At 43.9% G+C, this 19786-nt stretch overlaps 1 protein-coding gene and 25 non-coding genes across 26 annotated transcripts in view; 25 read left to right on the top strand and 1 right to left on the bottom strand.

Moving 5' to 3' along the window:
• Nucleotides 1-19786, bottom strand: part of LOC133649509 (short transient receptor potential channel 4-like) — a 49240-nt gene that overhangs the window by 13473 nt on the left and 15981 nt on the right. Inside the window, exons 5-8 of the mRNA XM_062046099.1 lie at nucleotides 17248-17584; nucleotides 16983-17122; nucleotides 16712-16912; nucleotides 16515-16636 (exon numbers count right to left, since the gene is read on the bottom strand). Coding sequence (XP_061902083.1) covers nucleotides 16515-16636; nucleotides 16712-16912; nucleotides 16983-17122; nucleotides 17248-17584 — 800 coding nt within the window. The remainder of the gene's footprint in view (nucleotides 1-16514; nucleotides 16637-16711; nucleotides 16913-16982; nucleotides 17123-17247; nucleotides 17585-19786) is intronic.
• On the top strand, nucleotides 139-210 carry trnaw-cca (transfer RNA tryptophan (anticodon CCA)). Its single transcript has one exon. It is a non-coding gene; the product is annotated as a tRNA-Trp (tRNA).
• On the top strand, nucleotides 550-621 carry trnaw-cca (transfer RNA tryptophan (anticodon CCA)). Its single transcript has one exon. It is a non-coding gene; the product is annotated as a tRNA-Trp (tRNA).
• On the top strand, nucleotides 963-1034 carry trnaw-cca (transfer RNA tryptophan (anticodon CCA)). Its single transcript has one exon. It is a non-coding gene; the product is annotated as a tRNA-Trp (tRNA).
• On the top strand, nucleotides 1493-1564 carry trnaw-cca (transfer RNA tryptophan (anticodon CCA)). Its single transcript has one exon. It is a non-coding gene; the product is annotated as a tRNA-Trp (tRNA).
• trnaw-cca (transfer RNA tryptophan (anticodon CCA)) lies at nucleotides 1906-1977 on the top strand. The gene has a single exon. It is a non-coding gene; the product is annotated as a tRNA-Trp (tRNA).
• On the top strand, nucleotides 2317-2388 carry trnaw-cca (transfer RNA tryptophan (anticodon CCA)). The gene has a single exon. It is a non-coding gene; the product is annotated as a tRNA-Trp (tRNA).
• Nucleotides 2730-2801, top strand: trnaw-cca (transfer RNA tryptophan (anticodon CCA)). Its single transcript has one exon. It is a non-coding gene; the product is annotated as a tRNA-Trp (tRNA).
• On the top strand, nucleotides 3143-3214 carry trnaw-cca (transfer RNA tryptophan (anticodon CCA)). Its single transcript has one exon. It is a non-coding gene; the product is annotated as a tRNA-Trp (tRNA).
• On the top strand, nucleotides 3554-3625 carry trnaw-cca (transfer RNA tryptophan (anticodon CCA)). The gene has a single exon. It is a non-coding gene; the product is annotated as a tRNA-Trp (tRNA).
• Nucleotides 3966-4037, top strand: trnaw-cca (transfer RNA tryptophan (anticodon CCA)). The gene has a single exon. It is a non-coding gene; the product is annotated as a tRNA-Trp (tRNA).
• trnaw-cca (transfer RNA tryptophan (anticodon CCA)) lies at nucleotides 4377-4448 on the top strand. The gene has a single exon. It is a non-coding gene; the product is annotated as a tRNA-Trp (tRNA).
• On the top strand, nucleotides 4789-4860 carry trnaw-cca (transfer RNA tryptophan (anticodon CCA)). Its single transcript has one exon. It is a non-coding gene; the product is annotated as a tRNA-Trp (tRNA).
• Nucleotides 5201-5272, top strand: trnaw-cca (transfer RNA tryptophan (anticodon CCA)). Its single transcript has one exon. It is a non-coding gene; the product is annotated as a tRNA-Trp (tRNA).
• trnal-caa (transfer RNA leucine (anticodon CAA)) lies at nucleotides 5614-5685 on the top strand. Its single transcript has one exon. It is a non-coding gene; the product is annotated as a tRNA-Leu (tRNA).
• trnaw-cca (transfer RNA tryptophan (anticodon CCA)) lies at nucleotides 6144-6215 on the top strand. The gene has a single exon. It is a non-coding gene; the product is annotated as a tRNA-Trp (tRNA).
• trnaw-cca (transfer RNA tryptophan (anticodon CCA)) lies at nucleotides 6557-6628 on the top strand. The gene has a single exon. It is a non-coding gene; the product is annotated as a tRNA-Trp (tRNA).
• trnaw-cca (transfer RNA tryptophan (anticodon CCA)) lies at nucleotides 6953-7024 on the top strand. Its single transcript has one exon. It is a non-coding gene; the product is annotated as a tRNA-Trp (tRNA).
• On the top strand, nucleotides 7365-7436 carry trnaw-cca (transfer RNA tryptophan (anticodon CCA)). Its single transcript has one exon. It is a non-coding gene; the product is annotated as a tRNA-Trp (tRNA).
• trnaw-cca (transfer RNA tryptophan (anticodon CCA)) lies at nucleotides 7778-7849 on the top strand. The gene has a single exon. It is a non-coding gene; the product is annotated as a tRNA-Trp (tRNA).
• Nucleotides 8191-8262, top strand: trnaw-cca (transfer RNA tryptophan (anticodon CCA)). Its single transcript has one exon. It is a non-coding gene; the product is annotated as a tRNA-Trp (tRNA).
• trnaw-cca (transfer RNA tryptophan (anticodon CCA)) lies at nucleotides 8602-8673 on the top strand. Its single transcript has one exon. It is a non-coding gene; the product is annotated as a tRNA-Trp (tRNA).
• On the top strand, nucleotides 9015-9086 carry trnal-caa (transfer RNA leucine (anticodon CAA)). Its single transcript has one exon. It is a non-coding gene; the product is annotated as a tRNA-Leu (tRNA).
• trnac-aca (transfer RNA cysteine (anticodon ACA)) lies at nucleotides 9545-9616 on the top strand. Its single transcript has one exon. It is a non-coding gene; the product is annotated as a tRNA-Cys (tRNA).
• Nucleotides 9957-10028, top strand: trnaw-cca (transfer RNA tryptophan (anticodon CCA)). The gene has a single exon. It is a non-coding gene; the product is annotated as a tRNA-Trp (tRNA).
• On the top strand, nucleotides 10390-10461 carry trnaw-cca (transfer RNA tryptophan (anticodon CCA)). Its single transcript has one exon. It is a non-coding gene; the product is annotated as a tRNA-Trp (tRNA).

Genomic DNA, 19786 nt, shown 5'->3' with positions numbered 1-19786 from the left:
TTGAGGCAAACTCCTCCCGTCATTCCCTTTATGAAATTTGTTTTGTGAACAGGGAAGAGAATAAGGTCATCCAAACCTTGCATACCACTGTACTGAATGCAGTCGGGTACACAATGAACAAAAAACATTCACATTCAGGACCTCATGGCGCAATGGTAGCGCGTCTGACTCCAGATCAGAAGGTTGCGTGTTCAAATCACGTTGAGGTCATGTTTCTCCGAGGCAAACTCCTTCTGTCGTTGCTTTATGGACTTTGTTTTGGGAACAGAAAAAGGCCATCGATACCTTGCATACCACTGTATTGTATGTCGTTTGGTCTATGATGATCAAGAAACCTTATCTTGGGGGACAGTCGTGGATCTAAGTCCAAATTAGACAGTTGATTGTCCAAATCAGGATGAGGAAATTTTCCTTTGAGGCAAACTCCTCCCGTCATTCCCTTTGTGAAATTTGTTTTGTGAACTGGGAAGAGAATAAGGTCATCCATACCTTGCATACCACTGTACTGTATGCAGTCAGGTACACGATGAACAAAATGTCTAAAAACAAGACCTCATCGCGCAATGGTAGCGCGTCTGACTCCAGATCAGAAGGTTGCGTGTTCAAATCACGTTGAGGTCATGTTTCTCCAAGGCAAACTCCTTCTGTCTTTGCTTTATGGACTTTGTTTTGGGAACAGAAAAAGGCCATCTATACGTTGCATACCACTGTATTGTATTTCGTTTTGTCTACGATGATCAAGAAACCTTAACTTGGGGGACAGTCGTGGATCTAAGTCCAAATTAGACAGTTGATTGTCCAAATCAGGTCGAGGACATTTTCCTTCGAGGCAAACTCCTCCCGTCATTCCCTTTATGAAATTAGTTTTGTGAACTGGGAACAGAACAAGGTCATCCATACCTTGCATACCACTGTACTGTATGAAGTCGGGTACACGATAAACTAAAAATATACACAATCAGAACCTCATGGCGCAATGGTAGCGCGTCTGACTCCACATGAGAAGGTTGCGTGTTCAAATCACGTTGAGGTCATGTTTCTCCGAGCTGAGCTCCTTCTGTCGTTGCTTTATGGACTTTGTTTTGGGAACAGCAGCGTAGAGATGTCCCCATCCGATGAACAGGCTAGGGGTCCACCCCGGAGCAGAGTAGAAAAGAAAAGAAAAGAAATGGCAGATCAACTGGTTTAAAAAGGGAGTCTATTTAAAGGCTAGCGTATACAAATGAGTTTTAAGATGAGACTTAAATGCTTCTACTGAGGTAGCATCTCTAACTTTTACCGGGAGGGCATTCCATAATATTGGAGCCCGAATAGAAAACGCTCTATAGCCCGCAGACTTTTTTTGGGCTCTGGGAATCACTAATAAGCCGGAGTTCTTTGAACGCAGATTTCTTGCCGGGACATATGGTACAATACAATCTGCAAGATAGGCAGGAGCTTGACCGTGTAGTATTTTATACGTAAGTAGATGAACAAAAATGATCATATTCAGGACCTCATGGCGCAACGGTAGCGCGTCTGACTCCACATCAGAAGGTTGCGTGTTCAAATCACGTTGAGGTCATGTTTCTCCGAGGCAAACTCCTTCTGTCATTGCTTTATGGACTTTGTTTTGGGAACAGAAAAAGGCCATCTATACCTTGCATACCACTGTATTGTATGTCGTTTGGTCTACGATGATCAAGAAACCTTAACTTGGGGGACAGTCGTGGATCTAAGTCCAAATTAGACAGTTGATTGTCCAAATCAGGTCGAGGACATTTTCCTTTGAGGCAAACTCCTCCCGTCATTCCCTTTAAGAAATTTGTTTTGTGAACTGGGAAGAGAATAAGGTCATCCATACCTTGCATACCACTGTACTGAATGCAGTCGGGTACATAATGAACAAAAAACAGTCATAATCAGGACCTCATGGCGCAACGGTAGCGCGTCTGACTCCAGATCAGAAGGTTGCGTGTTCAAATCACGTTGAGGTCATGTTTCTCCGAGGCAAACTCCTTCTGTCGTTGCTTTATGGACTTTGTTTTGGGAACAGAAAAAGGCCATCGATACCTTGCATACCAATGTATTGAAAGTCGTTTTGTCTACGATGATCAAGAAACCTTCACTTGGGGGACAGTCGTGGATCTAAGTCCAAATTAGACAGTTGATTGTCCAAATCAGGTTCAGGAAATTTTCCTTTGAGGCAAACTCCTCCCGTCATTCCCTTTGTGAAATTTGTTTTGTGAACTGGGAAGAGAATAAAGTCATCCAAACCTTGCATACCACTGTACTGTTTGCAGTCGCGTACACGATGAACAAAATGTCTAAAAACAGGACCTCATGGCGCAACGGTAGCGCGTCTGACTCCAGATCAGAAGGTTGCGTGTTCAAATCACGTTGAGGTCATGTTTCTCCGAGGCAAACTCCATCTATCGTTGCTTTATGGACTTTGTTTTGGGAACAGAAAAAGACCATCTATACCTTGCATACCACTGTATTGTTTTTCGTTTGGTCTACGATGATCAAGAAACCTTAACTTGGGGGACAGTCGTGGATCTAAGTCCAAATTAGACAGTTGATTGTCCAAATCAGGTTCAGGAAATTTTCCTTTGAGGCAAACTCCTCCCGTCATTCCCTTTATGAAATTTGTTTTGTGAACTGGGAAGAGAATAAGGTCATCCAAACCTTGCATACCACTGTACTGTATGACGTCGGGTACACGATGAACAAAAAACATTCACGTTCAGGACCTCATGGCGCAATGGTAGCGCGTCTGACTCCAGATCAGAAGGTTGCGTGTTCAAATCACGTTGAGGTCATCTTTCTCCGAGATAAACTCCTTCTGCCATTGCTTTATGGACTTTGTTTTGGGAACAGAAAAAGGCCATCGATACCTTGCATACCACTGTATTGTATGTCGTTTGGTCTATGATGATCAAGAAACCTTAACTTGGGGAACAGTCGTGGATCTAAGTCCAAATTAGACAGTTGATTGTCCAAATCAGGTTGAGGAAATTTTCCTTTGAGGCAAACTCCTCCCGTCATTCCCTTTATGAAATTTGTTTTGTGAACAGGGAAGAGAATAAGGTCATCCAAACCTTGCATACCACTGTACTGAATGCAGTCGGGTACACAATGAACAAAAAACATTCACATTCAGGACCTCATGGCGCAACGGTAGCGCGTCTGACTCCAGATCAGAAGGTTGCGTGTTCAAATCACGTTGAGGTCATGTTTCTCCGAGGCAAACTGCTTCTGTCATTGCTTTATGGACTTTGTTTTGGGAACAGAAAAAGGCCATCTATACCTTGCATACCACTGTATTGTATGTCGTTTGGTCTGCGATGATCAAGAAACCTTAACTTGGGGGACAGTCGTGGATCTAAGTCCAAATTAGACAGTTGATTGTCCAAATCAGGTTGAGGAAATTTTCCTTTGAGGCAAACTCCTCCCGTCATTCCCTTTGTGAAATTTGTTTTGTGAACTGGGAAGAGAATAAGGTCATCCATACCTTGCATACCACTGTACTGTATGCAGTCGGGTACACGATGAACAAAATGTCTAAAAACAAGACCTCATGGCGCAATGGTAGCGCGTCTGACTCCAGATCAGAAGGTTGCGTGTTCAAATCACGTTGAGGTCATGTTTCTCCGAGGCAAACTCAATCTGTTGTTGCTTTATGGACTTTGTTTTGGGAACAGAAAAAGGCCATCCATACTTTGCATACCACTGTATTGTATGTCGTTTGGTCTACGATGATCAAGAAACCTTAACTTGGGGGACAGTCGTGGATCTAAGTCCAAATTAGACAGTTGATTGTCCAATTCAAGTCGAAGACATTTTCCTTCGAGGCAAACTCCTCCCGTCATTCTCTTTAAGAAATTTGTTTTGTGAACTGGGAAAAGAATAAGGTCATCCATACCTTGCATACCACTGAACTGTATGCTGTCGGGTAAACGATGAACAAAAATGATCATATACAGGACCTCATGGCGCAACGGTAGCGCGTCTGACTCCAGATCAGAAGGTTGCGTGTTCAAATCACGTTGAGGTCATGTTTCTCCGAGGCAAACTCCTTCTGTCTTTGCTTTATGGACTTTGTTTTGGGAATAGAAAAAGACCATCTATACCTTGCATACCACTGTATTGTATTTCGTTTGGTATACGATGATCAAGAAACCTTATCTTGGGGGACAGTCGTGGATCTAAGTCCAAATTAGACAGTTGATTGTCCAAATCAGGTTGAGGAAATTTTCCTTTAAGGCAAACTCCTCCCGTCATTCCCTTTGTGAAATTTGTTTTGTGAACTGGGAAGAGAATAAGGTCATCCATACCTTGCATACCACTGTACTGTATGCAGTCGTGTACACGATGAACAAAATGTCTAAAAACAAGACCTCATGGCGCAATGGTAGCGCGTCTGACTCCAGATCAGAAGGTTGCGTGTTCAAATCACGTTGAGGTCATGTTTCTCCGAGGCAAACTCCTTCTGTCATTGCTTTATGGACTTTGTTTTGGGAACAGAAAAAGGCCATCCATACCTTGCATACCACTGTATTGTATGTCGTTTGGTCTACGATGATCAAGAAACCTTAACTTGGGGGACAGTCGTGGATCTAAGTCCAAATTAGACAGTTAATTGTCCAAATCAGGTCGAAGACATTTTCCTTTGAGGCAAACTCCTCCCGTCATTCCTTTTGTGAAATTTGTTTTGTGAACTGTGAAGAGAATAAGGTCATCCATACCTTGCATACCACTGTACTGTATACAGTCGGGTACACAATGAACAAAAACATTAATGAGCAGGACCTCATGGCGCAACGGTAGCGCGTCTGACTCCAGATCAGAAGGTTGCGTGTTCAAATCACGTTGAGGTCATGTTTCTCCGAGGCAAACTCAATCTGTTGTTGCTTTATGGACTTTGTTTTGGGAACAGAAAAAGGCCATCCATACCTTGCATACCACTGTATTGTATGTCGTTTGGTCTACGATGATCAAGAAACCTTAACTTGGGGGACAGTCGTGGATCTAAGTCCAAATTAGACAGTTGATTGTCCAATTCAAGTCGAAGACATTTTCCTTTGAGGCAAACTCCTCCCGTCATTCTCTTTAAGAAATTTGTTTTGTGAACTGGGAAAAGAATAAGGTCATCCATACCTTGCATACCACTGAACTGTATGCTGTCGGGTACACGATGAACAAAAATGATCATATACAGGACCTCATGGCGCAATGGTAGCGCGTCTGACTCCACATCAGAAGGTTGCGTGTTCAAATCACGTTGAGGTCATGTTTCTCCGAGGCAAACTCCTTCTGTCTTTGCTTTATGGACTTTGTTTTGGTAACAGAAAAAGGCCATCTATACCTTGCATACCACTGTATTGTATTTCGTTTGGTCTACGATGATCAAGAAACCTTAACTTGGGGGACAGTCGTGGATCTAAGTCCAAATTAGACAGTTGATTGTCCAAATCAGGTCGAGGACATTTTCCTTCGAGGCAAACTCCTCCCGTCATTCCCTTTATGAAATTAGTTTTGTGAACTGGGAACAGAACAAGGTCATCCATACCTTGCATACCACTGTACTGTATGAAGTCGGGTACACGATAAACTAAAAATATACACAATCAGAACCTCATGGGGCAATGGTAGCGCGTCTGACTCAAAATCAGAAGGTTGCGTGTTCAAATCACGTTGAGGTCATGTTTCTCCGAGCTGAGCTCCTTCTGTCGTTGCTTTATGGACTTTGTTTTGGGAACAGCAGCGTAGAGATGTCCCCATCCGATGAACAGGCTAGGGGTCCACCCCGGAGCAGAGTAGAAAAGAAAAGAAAATAAATGGCAGATCAACTGGTTTAAAAAGGGAGTCTATTTAAAGGCTAGCGTATACAAATGAGTTTTAAGATGAGACTTAAATGTTTCTACTGAGGTAGCATCTCTAACTTTTACCGGGAGGGCATTCCATAATATTGGAGCCCGAATAGAAAACGCTCTATAGCCCGCAGACTTTTTTTGGGCTCTGGGAATCACTAATAAGCCGGAGTTCTTTGAACGCAGATTTCTTGCCGGGACATATGGTACAATACAATCTGCAAGATAGGCAGGAGCTTGACCGTGTAGTATTTTATACGTAAGTAGATGAACAAAAATGATCATATTCAGGACCTCATGGCGCAATGGTAGCGCGTCTGACTCCACATCAGAAGGTTGCGTGTTCAAATCACGTTGAGGTCATGTTTCTCCGAGGCAAACTGCTTCTGTCATTGCTTTATGGACTTTGTTTTGGGAACAGAAAAAGGCCATCTATACCTTGCATACCACTGTATTGTATGTCGTTTGGTCTGCGATGATCAAGAAACCTTAACTTGGGGGACAGTCGTGGATCTAAGTCCAAATTAGACAGTTGATTGTCCAAATCAGGTCGAAGACATTTTCCTTTGAGGCAAACTCCTCCCGTCATTCCCTTTATGAAATTTGTTTTGTGAACTGGGAAGAGAATAAGGTCATCCATACCTTGCATACCACTGTACTGAATGCAGTCGGGTACACAATGGACAAAAAACATTCACATCCAGGACCTCATGGCGCAACGGTAGCGCGTCTGACTCCAGATCAGAAGGTTGCGTGTTCAAATCACGTTGAGGTCATGTTTCTCCGAGACAAACTCCTTCTTTCTTTGCTTTATGGACTTTGTTTTGGGAACAGAAAAAGACCATCTATATCTTGCATACCAAGGTCTACGATGATCAAGAAACCTTCACTTGGGGGACAGTCGTGGATCTAAGTCCGAATTAGACAGTTGATTGTCCAAATCAGGTTCAGGAAATTTTCCTTTGAGGCAAACTCCTCCCGTCATTCCCTTTATGAAATTTTTTTTGTGAACTGGGAACAGAATAAGGTCATCCATACCTTGCATACCACTGTACTGTATGCAGTCGGGTACATAATGAACAAAAAACAGTCATAATCAGGACCTCATGGCGCAACGGTAGCGCGTCTGACTCCAGATCAGAAGGTTGCGTGTTCAAATCACGTTGAGGTCATGTTTCTCCGAGACAAACTCCTTCTGTCTTTGCTTTATGGACTTTGTTTTGGGAACAGAAAAAGGCCATCTATACCTTGCATACCACTGTACTGTATGTCGTTTGGTCTACGATGATCAAGAAACCTTAACTTGGGGGACAGTCGTGGATCTAAGTCCAAATTAGACAGTTGATTGTCCAAATCAAGTCGAGGACATTTTCCTTTGAGGCAAACTCCTCCCGTCATTCCCTTTAAGAAATGTGTTTTGTGAACTGGGAAGACAATAAGGTCATCCATACCTTGCATACCACTGAACTGTATGCAGTCGCGTACACGATGAACAAAAAATAACATATACAGGACCTCATGGCGCAACGGTAGCGCGTCTGACTCCAGATCAGAAGGTTGCGTGTTCAAATCACGTTGAGGTCATGTTTCTCCAAGGCAAACTCCTTCGGTCGTTCCTTTATGGACTTTGTTTTGGGAACAGAAAAAGGCCATCTATACCTTGCATACCACTGTATTGAGTTTTGTTTGGTCTGCGATGATCAAGAAACCTTAACTTGGGGGACAGTCGTGGATCTAAGTCCAAATTAGACAGTTGATTGTCCAAATCAGGTCGAAGACATTTTCCTTTGAGGCAAACTCCTCCCGTCATTCACTTTATGAAATTGGTTTTGTGAACTGGGAAGATAAAAGGTCATCCATACCTTGCATACCACTGTACTGTATGCAGTCGGGTACACGATGAACAAAAAAACAGTCTTAATCAGGACCTCATGGCGCAATGGTAGCGCGTCTGACTCCAGATCAGGAGGTTGCCTGTTAAAATCACGTTGAGGTCATGTTTCTCCGAGGCAAACTCCTTCTGTCATTGCTTTATGGACTTTGTTTTGGGAACAGAAAAAGGCCATCTATACCTTGCATACCACTGTATTGTATGTCGTTTGGTCTACGATGATCATGAAACCTTAACTTGGGGGACAGTCGTGGATCTAAGTCCAAATTAGACAGTTGATTGTCCAAATCAGGTCGAGGACATTTTCCTTTGAGGCAAACTCCTCCCGTCATTCCTTTTAAGAAATTTGTTTTGTGAACTGGGAAGAGAATAAGGTCATCCATACCTTGCATACTACTGTATTGTATGCAGTCGGGTACACGATGAACAAAAAACATTCACATTCAGGACCTCATGGCGCAATGGTAGCGCGTCTGACTCCAGATCAGAAGGTTGCGTGTTCAAATCACGTTGAGGTCATGTTTCTCCGAGGCAAACTCCTTCTGTCGTTGCTTTATGGACTTTGTTTTGGGAACAGAAAAAGGCCATCTATACCTTGCATACCACTGTATTGTATGTCGTTTTGTCTACGATGATCAAGAAACCTTCACTTGGGGGACAGTCGTGGATCTAAGTCCAAATTAGACAGTTGATTGTCCAAATCAGGTTCAGGAAATTTTCCTTTGAGGCAAACTCCTCCCGTCATTCCCTTTGTGAAATTTGTTTTGTGAACTGGGAAGAGAATAAAGTCATCCAAACCTTGCATACCACTGTACTGTATGCAGTCGCGTACACGATGAACAAAATGTCCAAAAACAGGACCTCATGGCGCAACGGTAGCGCGTCTGACTCCAGATCAGAAGGTTGCGTGTTCAAATCACGTTGAGGTCATGTTTCTCCGAGGCAAACTCAATCTATCGTTGCTTTATGGACTTTGTTTTGGGAACAGAAAAAGGCCATCTATACCTTGCATACCACTGTATTGTTTTTCGTTTGGTCTGCGATGATCAAGAAACCTTAACTTGGGGGACAGTCGTGGATCTAAGTCCAAATTAGACAGTTGATTGTCCAAATCAGGTCGAGGACATTTTCCTTCGAGGCAAACTCCTCCCGTCATTCCCTTTATGAAATTAGTTTTATGAACTGGGAACAGAACAAGGTCATCCATACCTTGCATACCACTGTACTGTATGAAGTCGGGTACACGATAAACTAAAAATATACACAATCAGAACCTCATGGGGCAATGGTAGCGCGTCTGACTCAAAATCAGAAGGTTGCGTGTTCAAATCACGTTGAGGTCATGTTTCTCCGAGCTGAGCTCCTTCTGTCGTTGCTTTATGGACTTTGTTTTGGGAACAGCAGCGTAGAGATGTCCCCATCCGATGAACAGGCTAGGGGTCCACCCCGGAGCAGAGTAGAAAAGAAAAGAAAAGAAATGGCAGATCAACTGGTTTAAAAAGGGAGTCTATTTAAAGGCTAGCGTATACAAATGAGTTTTAAGATGAGACTTAAATGCTTCTACTGAGGTAGCATCTCTAACTTTTACCGGGAGGGCATTCCATAATATTGGAGCCCGAATAGAAAACGCTCTATAGCCCGCAGACTTTTTTTGGGCTCTGGGAATCACTAATAAGCCGGAGTTCTTTGAACGCAGATTTCTTGCCGGGACATATGGTACAATACAATCGGCAAGATAGGCAGGAGCTTGACCGTGTAGTATTTTATACGTAAGTAGATGAACAAAAATGATCATATTCAGGACCTCATGGCGCAACGGTAGCGCGTCTGACTACACATCAGAAGGTTGCGTGTTCAAATCACGTTGAGGTCATGTTTCTCCGAGGCAAACTCCTTCTGTCGTTGCTTTATGGACTTTGTTTTGGGAACAGAAAAAGGCCATCTATACCTTGCATACCACTGTATTGTATGTCGTTTGGTCTACGATGATCAAGAAACCTTAACTTGGGGAACAGTCGTGGATCTAAGTCCAAATTAGACAGTTGATTGTCCAAATCAGGTCGAGGACATTTTCCTTTGAGGCAAACTCCTCCCGTCATACCCTTTATGAAATTAGTTTTGTGAACTGGGAAGAGAAGAAGGTCATCCATACTTTGCATACCACTGTACTGTATGCAGTCGGGTACACGATGAACAAAAAAGTTTGTAAACAGGACCTCATGGCGCAACGGTAGCGCGTCTGACTCCAGTTCAGAAGGTTGTGTGTTCAAATCACACTGAGGTCACGTTACTCCAAGGTAAACTCTTTATGGACTTTGTTTTGGTAATAGAAAAAGGTATTCTATACCTAGCATACCACTGTACTGTATGCAGTGTGGTCTACGATGAACAAGGAATCTTAAATACAGGGACTTTGTGGCTCAACAGTAGCACGTCTGACTCAATATTAGATGTTTGATTGTTCAAATCAAGTCCAGGTCTTCTTACTTTGAGGCAAACTCCTCCTGTCATTCCATTCATGGACTTTTATTTGTAAACTGGGGTGCAAGGGTAGCACATCTGATGCCAGATCAGAATGTTGCGTGTTCAAATCAGGTAGAGATTTTGCTTTGAGGCAAAGTCTTCCCTTCAAACACACACATTGCGTATCTCGTGGCGCAAAGGTAGCGCATCTGACTCCAGATCAGAAGGTTGCGTGTTCAAATCACGTCGAGGTCATGTTCCTCTGAGGCAAGTTTCTCCTTTCATTACTTCACAATTTTTTTTGGGGGCGGGGGAAAATATTCTGTACCTTGCATACGACTTTACTATATGCATTTTGCTGTGAGGCAAACTCCTCCTTTCAGAAGCATTAACTTTGGGTATCTCATGGCGCAAAGGTAGTGTCTGACTCCAGATCAGAAGGCTGTAGGTTCCAATCATGTTGAGGTCATGTTTCTCTGAAGTAAACTCTTCTCGTCACTCCTTTTATGGACTTTGCTTTGTAAACTGGGAAAAAAGTATTCAGCGCTTTGCATACCACTCTACTGGGACGCTGGGACTCACTGCTGAACCCTCTGGAGGTGTCGTGGGCCTATCAGCGAAACACTGAGGAAGGGGGGCGCCCACTTGATAACCCACAGGATGCCTTCACTCACTTGACCATCCCACAGAGGTGTCTCAAGTATGCATTAGGGGATTGTAACATCTAGTCCTACACAACAGATCTATGCAGTTGGGTCCACGATCCTTAACTACAGGGACCTTGTGGCATAATTCTAGTGTCTTTGACTTCAGATCAGAAGGTTGTTTGTTCAAATGAAGGTAGCATACCATTCCACATGGAGTTTGTTTTGGGAACCTTGCATACAACTGTACTGTTTGCATTTAGCTCCACGCTGAACAAGGAACCTTATCTACGGAGACTTTGTGTTCCATCCATCCACCCGTCCATTTTCTACCGCTTATTCCCTTCGGGGTCGCGGGGGCGCTGGAGCCTATCTCAGCTACAATCGGGCGGAAGGCGGGGTACACCCTGGACAAGTCGCCACCTCATTGCAGGGCCAACACAGATAGACAGACAACATTCACACTCACATTCACACACTAGCCGGCTCCAGTCTTCAGCAGAGGCCCAGCAGCTATCATCAAGCCGGCTCCAGTCTTCAGCAGAGGCCCAGCAGCTATCATCAAGTCGGCTCCAGGCTTCAGCCATCGCCCAGCAGCCATCATCAGGCCGGCTCCAGGCTTCACTAGAGGCCTAGCAGCTATCATCAAGCCGGCTCCAGGCTTCAGCAGAGGCCCAGCAGCTATCATCAAGCCGGCTCCAGTCTTCAGCAGAGGCCCAGCAGCTATCATCAAGCCGGCTCCAGTCTTCAGCAGAGGCCCAGCAGCTATCATCAAGCCGGCTCCAGTCTTCAGCAGAGGCCCAGCAGGTATCATCAAGCCGGCTCCAGTCTTCAGCAGAGGCCCAGCAGCCATCATCAGGCCGGCTCCAGTCTTCAGCAGAGGCCCAGCAGCTATCATCAAGCCGGCTCCAGTCTTCAGCAGAGGCCCAGCAGCTATCATCAAGCCGGCTCCAGTCTTCAGCAGAGGCCCAGCAGGTATCATCAAGCCGGCTCCAGTCTTCAGCAGAGGCCCAGCAGCCATCATCAGGCCGGCTCCAGTCTTCAGCAGAGGCCCAGCAGCTATCATCAAGCCGGCTCCAGTCTTCAGCAGAGGCCCAGCAGCTATCATCAGGCCGGCTCCAGGCTTCAGCAGAGGCCCAGCAGCTATCATCAAGCCGGCTCCAGGCTTCAGCCATCGCCCAGCAGCCATCATCAGGCCGGCTCCAGGCTTCACTAGAGACCCAGCAGCTATCATCAAGCCGGCTCCAGGCTTCAGCCATCGCCCAGCTGCCATCATCAGGCCGGCTCCAGGCTTCACTAGAGGCCCAGCAGCTATCATCAAGCCGGCTCCAGTCTTCAGCAGAGGCCCAGCAGCTATCATCAAGCCGGCTCCAGTCTTCAGCAGAGGCCCAGCAGCTATCATCAGGCCGGCTCCAGGCTTCAGCAGAGGCCCAGCAGCTATCATCAAGCCGGCTCCAGGCTTCAGCCATCGCCCAGCAGCCATCATCAGGCCGGCTCCAGGCTTCACTAGAGACCCAGCAGCTATCATCAAGCCGGCTCCAGGCTTCAGCCATCGCCCAGCTGCCATCATCAGGCCGGCTCCAGGCTTCACTAGAGGCCCAGCAGCTATCATCAAGCCGGCTCCAGGCTTCAGCCATCGCCCAGCAGCCATCATCAGGCTGGCTCCAGGCTTCAACAGAGGCCTAGCAGCTATCATTAACAATGGCCACCAAAAGAGACATGGAAGAACTAAAGAGATCCAATGAGGAGCTACGGAAATCAGTGGAGTTTCTGGCACACCAAATGGAAGCAATGACAAGTAAGCAAGACACTTTGATGGGCATGATGAAAGATATTAAGGAACTGAAGAAGCAAAATGAAGAGAAAGACAATATGATTGTGCAACTGAAAAGTAAATGATCTGATTTAGAACAATATACTAGAATGAACGATGTCATTGTTACTGGTCTGCCAACGCGACCTGCGTCATTTGCTGCTGCAGTGAGGTCCGAGGTCCAGGGATCAGTGCCCAGGGACCAAGAATTGGACTCAGTGGAGCGGCAGGTGGTGAAGTTTCTCCAAGAAAAGGGAATTAGCATAAATAAGGAGAATATAGAAGCTTGTCACCGTTTCCCTCAGAAAGATAAAAGCAAACCGGCAACCATCATTATGAGGTTTGCAAATAGACAATTCAAAATCAATCTTTTGCAACAAAGTAGGATGCTCAAGGGATCAAATGTTTATCTCAATGAACATTTAACCAAGAGCAATGCTGATATTGCTAACAGAGCTCGGTACCTACGCAAAGAGGGAAAAATACAAGCAACATGGTCGTCCAACTGCAAAGTCTACATAAAGCTAAATGGTGCACCTGAGCAGGCACAAGTGCTAATGGTCAGGAGCTTAAATGATTTGGATAAATTTGCATAGTGTGTGGTTTGCTGATCTATATGTTTTTTTGTGTTTTTAGAGTTGACATCTATTCTGTAAATCCTTATTAACTTTAAATGTCTATCAAACTTCCCAAAAAAGGACTCAGAATTGCCCACTTGAACATCTGTAGTCTGAAAAACAAGGTCATTGAGTTGAGTAAAATAATGTTTGAAAATGATCTACATATAGTAGCAATTTCTGAAACTCATTTGGATGATTCAATTGACAATACTGAAATATTTATACAAGGTTACAATATAATTAGACTTGATAGAAACAAACACGGGGGAGGAGTAGCCTTTTATGTACAAGACCACATTCCAATAAAGCAAAGAGGAGATCTGGACTTGACAGATGTAGAAGCAATCTGGATCCAGGTTCACTTGCCACATCTAAAGCCATTACTAATCTGCTGCTGCTATAGACCACCTTCCTCTGATGCAGCATATCTTGAAAACATGTGTGCAATGCTTCAGAATGTTTCTGACACAGACAGAGAAATGTATTTCTTAGGAGACTTAAATATTGACTGGCTCTCAAAAAACTGCCCTATGAAAAGAAAGCTTAATGACACTGCCACTGTATGTAACCTAACTCAAATGATAAATCTACCAACCAGAATAAATATGAACAATTCAGGTGTATTGTCTTCAACTTGCATAGATCATCTTTTTACTAATTCAGTAGATAAATGCTCAAAGGTTGTTTCTGTGCCAATTGGATTTAGTGATCATAACATGATTGCTATAGCAAGAAAAGTGAAAGTCCCCAAAGTTGGACCTACAATTATGTATAAGAGACTCTACAAACATTTCTGTGATAATGCCTTTATTGAAGACGTACATAACATACAGTGGGACAGTGTATTTGAGTCAAAGCATACTGAAGCAGCTCTGCATGAATTCATGAAGTCATTTTCTTCTGTCTGTGATAAGCATGCACCCATCAAGAAGCTCACCGTCAGATCTGTCAAAGCCCCTTGGCTTGACTCTGACCTGAGAAACTTGATGAAAGATAGAGATATACGGAAAAGAGTTGCAGTAGATTCAGGTAGCTCAGAGGACTGGCTAGCATATCGCTCTTTAAGAAACAAAGTCACCAAATTAAATCAACAGAAAAAAAGGGTGTACTACCAATCTAGAATTGAAGAAATTAAACATGATGGAAAACAACTTTGGAGTACTCTCAATCAAATCATGGGTAGAGATAAAATGGGAAAAACACCAGCATTTATTGAATCAGGTGAAGGCTTTATCACCAAGCCCAAAGAAATTGCTGATTACTTCAACAATTATTTCATAAGTAAAGTTGATATTATAAGAAATGGTATGCTGCCTGTAAATTGTATTCTATCTGAGTCACTTATTAAAAATGATATCATGCAGGACAAAAAATGTAAATTTGAATTCTCAGTCACTAATGTATTGGAAATTGAAAATCTATTGTCTGAGTTGAAATCTGACAAACCTTGTGGTCATGATAATCTAGATAGTAGACTTTTAAAATTGTCAGCTGGAATAATAGCCAGTCCGATATGTTATATTTTTAACTTAAGTTTTAAAGAAGGAATCTATCCTCAAATATGGAAGGTTGCTAGAGTAACTCCTCTACCAAAAAATAGGAAAGAAGCATTCACTGGATCGAATAGTAGGCCAAATAGCATTTTACCAGTATTAGGAAAATTAATGGAAACAATTATATTTAAGCAAATTTAAAATTATTTCTCTATAAATGACATTAATTCAGACTTTCAACATGCATATAAAACTGGCCATTCAACATGCACAGCTCTCACACAATTAACAAATTGACGGTAAATTATTAGTTGGCACAGTGCTATTAGATTGTAGTGCTGCTTTTGATATTATTGACCACAAACTACTACTTATAAAACTGTCTGCTTATGGTTTTAAGCTCTCAGCGATTAACTGGATGAAAAGCTACCTAGTCAACAGACAGCAATGTGTCATGTTCAATGGAAGCCTTTCAAATATTCAAACATTATATTGTGGTATTCCCCAGGGAAGTTGCCTGGGACCTTTATTATACTCAATATTTGTAAATGATATGTCATGTATTTTAAAGAATGCTTGCTGTGCAATTTACGCAGATGACACAACAATATATGCTTATGCTGATAATTGCACAGACCTGAGCAGTATACTACTGCTGCCCTGACTTTGTATTGTCGTTCCTTTTATGGACTTTGTTTTGTGAACTGAGAACAGAAAAAGGTATTCTGTAACTCGCCTACCACTGTCGGGTCCACGATGAACAAGTATCTCTAGCTATGGGGGTCTGTTGGCACAATGGTAACATGTTTGACTCCAGATCAGAAGGCTGGATGTTCAGTTCACTAATCAATTCATGTTTCTGTGAGGCAAGCTCTTAGAGTCATTCCTTCATAGACCTTGTTTTGGGAATAGAAAAAGTTATTCCATACCTTTCATACCACTGTACTGTATGCTGTCGGGTCTACAATGAACAAGGAACCTTATCTACAGAGACTTTGTGGTGGAACAGTGTCTCACTCCACATTGGACATTTAATAGTTCAAATTAGGTCGAGGTCATTTTCCTTTGAGGCAAACTCCTCCCGTCATTCCCTTTATGGACTTTGTTTTTTGAACTTGGAACAGAAAAAGGTATTCTATACCTAGCATACCACTAGACTGTATGCAGTCGGTTCCACGTTGAACAAGAAGCCTCAGCTACGGGGACCTTGTGACGCAACGGTAATGCGTATGAGGCCAGATCAAAAGGTTGCGTGTTTAAATCATGTCAAGGTCAATTTGCTCTGAGGTAAGCTCCTCCCGTGATTCCTGTATGGACTTAGTTTTAGGAATGGAAATGGTATTCTATAACTCGCATTCCACAGTACTAAAAACAATGAACAAGGCTCCTTAACTACAGGGATTTCGTGGCACGTCTGACTCCAGCTCAGAAGTTTGCATGTTCCAATCCTGTCGGGGTCATATTTCTGTACAGCAACTCTTCCCGTTAGTCCTTTATGGACTTTGTTTTGTGAACTGAAAAAGGTATTCCATACCTTGCAGTCGGGTCCACAATGAACAAGGAACCTTAACGTAAATCCAAGCCCACTACTTTTGTCCATAGGGTGTATCTAAAAGACGGTCATTTGAGGTGACCTTTGGATCTCCAAAGTAAAAACCCAAGTGATGATTAAAGAGCTTTTCACACATTTTGCACCACATCACTTCCACACCATTACACCAAGGTCCTGCACACTCACGTGGAGAAGGCGTTATTCTGCTCCACGCATCGGATGCCCTTACACTTGCCCCTTTCGTCTGAGGCCTTGGTCTCATAGTAGAAGTAGAGCTGGTTCAGGCCGTTAGCGAAGGCCAGCAGGACCTACAAGAAGATGGATGACATTACTTCAAGGTGACTTCAGGTGATTTTCTGCTCAATGGGACGTCGTACTGTTACCAGACAGTAGATGAAGAGGAACTTGAGGATGTCCAGCAGCATCCTCCCCAGGGAGATCTGTAGCGGTCCAAGGTGAGAGTTGGCGGTGAATAGCGAAATGAGGCGAAGAGAGCTGAAGATGTTGGCAATGGCAAACACAGCCTCTGCTACGAGGGTCGGGTGCCACATCTCCCACTGGTTCCTGGGTTTACTACCGCTGTACTGGAGGACGAAAGAAGAGGAAGTCAACCAAACTCAGAAGAATAAAACCGATCCCAAGACAGCCGCTTACCTTAAAGTAGGCTACAATCTTGAGCGAGATGGTGGCCAGGTACAGAGAGTTCATAACAAAGTCCATGAGGTTCCACCAGTCATGGACGTAGTCTTGTAAACCTCCATCCCACATTTGCTTGATCTCAGCCCAGATGAAACCTACAAACACAGATATCATCTGAAACACAGTAGAGTTGGCAAGAAGAACCACATCTCCATGAACCTGGGCTGGCTTCGGGGAATGTTGCGTCCTGGACCGCCAAACAATCCAATGGGACACTCACCCAGAATCCAGGGCAGGATCATCCACTCCACAGTGGTGGGCGCCGGCCCCTGCCGGTCCTGCTCGGTGGTAACGATATGCTGCGAGGCGAGCAGCAGCAGGAAGAGGAAAGTCAGATAGGACGCCGTGTGGCAGATGAACTTGATGAAGGGCTTGCGGATGAAGAGCCCGTAGCGACTCTTGGGGGCGATGAGGTAGCAGAGGGCAAACACCGGGTAAAGGAGGCCGATGAAGACGCAGGTGATGAACTTGCCCGCCCAGTGGCGCCGCCTCCAGCCGGGGAACTCATCGTACCAGCGCGACGCCAGAAGCTGCTGGCAGTTTGGCTGAGCTACGAACTGAAGAGAAAAGTTCAGAATGGTCAGTGGTGTCCTGATATCAGCACCAATCTAAATATAATATAGAATGTTACAAAGGCTTGATCAAGTGAAATTACGCAGAGAACAATAGTAGGTATGAAAAACACTAACCTTATAATTAACTTATGCTGTCTTTAAGCTGAAGTGGAGTGGTGATTTTTTTTTTCCTCTAGTGGTTGTTACTGCTTGTATCGGACACTATATCTCTCACAAATATCATTTGTTTTGAAACCGTGACTTAACTAGTTAGCAGGATTAAGCAAAAAAACACATAACCAAGATGGTGCACGTAACTCAGGGGTGTCCAAAGTGCGGGTTTGGGGCCATTGCAGCCCGTAGCAAATATTTTTGACAGTCTGCGGCACAATCATTAGTTTTCTAATATTAGCATGCAATATTTTTAAGCTAATTTTCTACGTATACACCCAAGTCATATTTTGGTACTTTATGCATATTAACGTTAGCAGGCTAACATTTGAAACAAAGTCTTTAGGTACGCACCTCGGAGTAATACATTTTGGTACGTGACGCATGCTAAAGTTAGCATTTGAGCATGCTAACATTAGCGTGTGTTGTATAATTGTTGGTCGTGCCACTCTCCCAGGACAGAGTGACTGTGTGATGGGTGATGAGCCAAGAAGACGGCAACGAGGAATCGTCGAACAATAAGCTTTATTTGTTTCAGCGAGCCTCAGACTGGAACTGCAGCTTCCAGGAGAAAGATTATGGGCCTGGTTACTCTTCTGATGTCCTCTCGGACTACTGTCCCTAAATACCCCTTAGACGAAGACCCCCACTCTTTGTAACTCTAGCCTTGGAGCCGGCCAGTCCTGACAAAGCCCAGTTTGCTGCTTGGCCAGTCAACCTATTTCCTCTGATCGGTTTGAGTTGGTTGAACTCCGACCCCTATTCTCTACTCCTACCTGTGAGGGCTTCTTACCAGATGTTGCTAATGTGTTTACACTTCCTCCTAAAATCCAAGCCTGCCTTCCTTTAAGATTCCAATTTCCGGGGGGAAAGGGCCACCACTCTCTAGAGAGCTTGTGATGGACATGTGCACCTGAAGCTATCTTAGGGCATATTTACTTAATAGAATAATCCTCTAAAGGATTCTGTGACCAAATACAAATAGAATGCTAGTTCACAAACATATAAGAAAAATGTACACGGTATAATTTACCACACATGCTCGACTTTTTCAGCTAATTTAGCAGTGTCAGTGTCATATATTTTTGGTATTTCACCAATGCTAACTGTAAGCATACTATTGTTAGCATGCTAGCTTTTTAGTTGAGCGTTTTAGCTCATTTTGCCCATATTTTTGTTACTCGATGCTCTCTGGCCAGCGTGCTGTTAGCATTTCCGTTTGACGTCGGCTCTTCGGCATTCACGCAACATTTCTAACGGAATTGCATTTTCTAGTTCTTTGAAAAAAACGACGTCCACAGTTTCCAAAAACAATTTGAAACGTGGACTCGTCCGACCACAGAACACTTTTCCACTTTGCATCAGTCAAGATGAGCTCGGGCCCAGCGGAGCCGGCGGCCTTTCCGGGTGTTGTTGATAAATGCCTTTGGCTCTGCATAGAACAGTTTTAACTTGCACTTACAGATGTAGCGACCAACTGGATACTATTGTTAGCATGTTAGCATAGTACTGTTAGCATGCTGGCTTTTTAGTTGAGCTTTTTAGCTAATTTTGTCCATATTTTTGTTACTTGATGCTCTCTGGCCAGCGTGCTGTTAGCATTTCCGTTTGACGTCGGCTCTTCGGCATTCACGCAAAATTTCTGACGGAATTTTCTAGTTCTTTGAAAAAATTCTGTATCTTGCACTGGTTTTAAAGGTGAAAGCTACCAAAATGGCCCTGCATCCTTTGATTTGTCAGTGGAAAAAAGGTCTCGGGCAGCCCTTGATCTAACTTATTTATTAGTCATAGTCCGCTTGCATTGGGGCCAAGTGGGGCAGTGACCCACTATCTCCACCAGATGGTGCCACAATGAGGGAAAACAAATCGTTGTACTGCCGCCATCACGACTGAAGGGGTAAAAGTATCACATGGTCTATGGCCTTGGCGGAGGTCTGGGAAGTAGTGTGAAACGTGCGCACACACACACACACACACACACAAACACACACACACACACACACACACACACACACACTGCAAAGTATCACATAG

Source organism: Entelurus aequoreus, linkage group LG05 (assembly GCF_033978785.1).
Source record: "Entelurus aequoreus isolate RoL-2023_Sb linkage group LG05, RoL_Eaeq_v1.1, whole genome shotgun sequence".
NCBI lineage: Eukaryota > Metazoa > Chordata > Actinopteri > Syngnathiformes > Syngnathidae > Entelurus > Entelurus aequoreus.
This window is presented reverse-complemented; position numbering and strand designations above follow the sequence as displayed.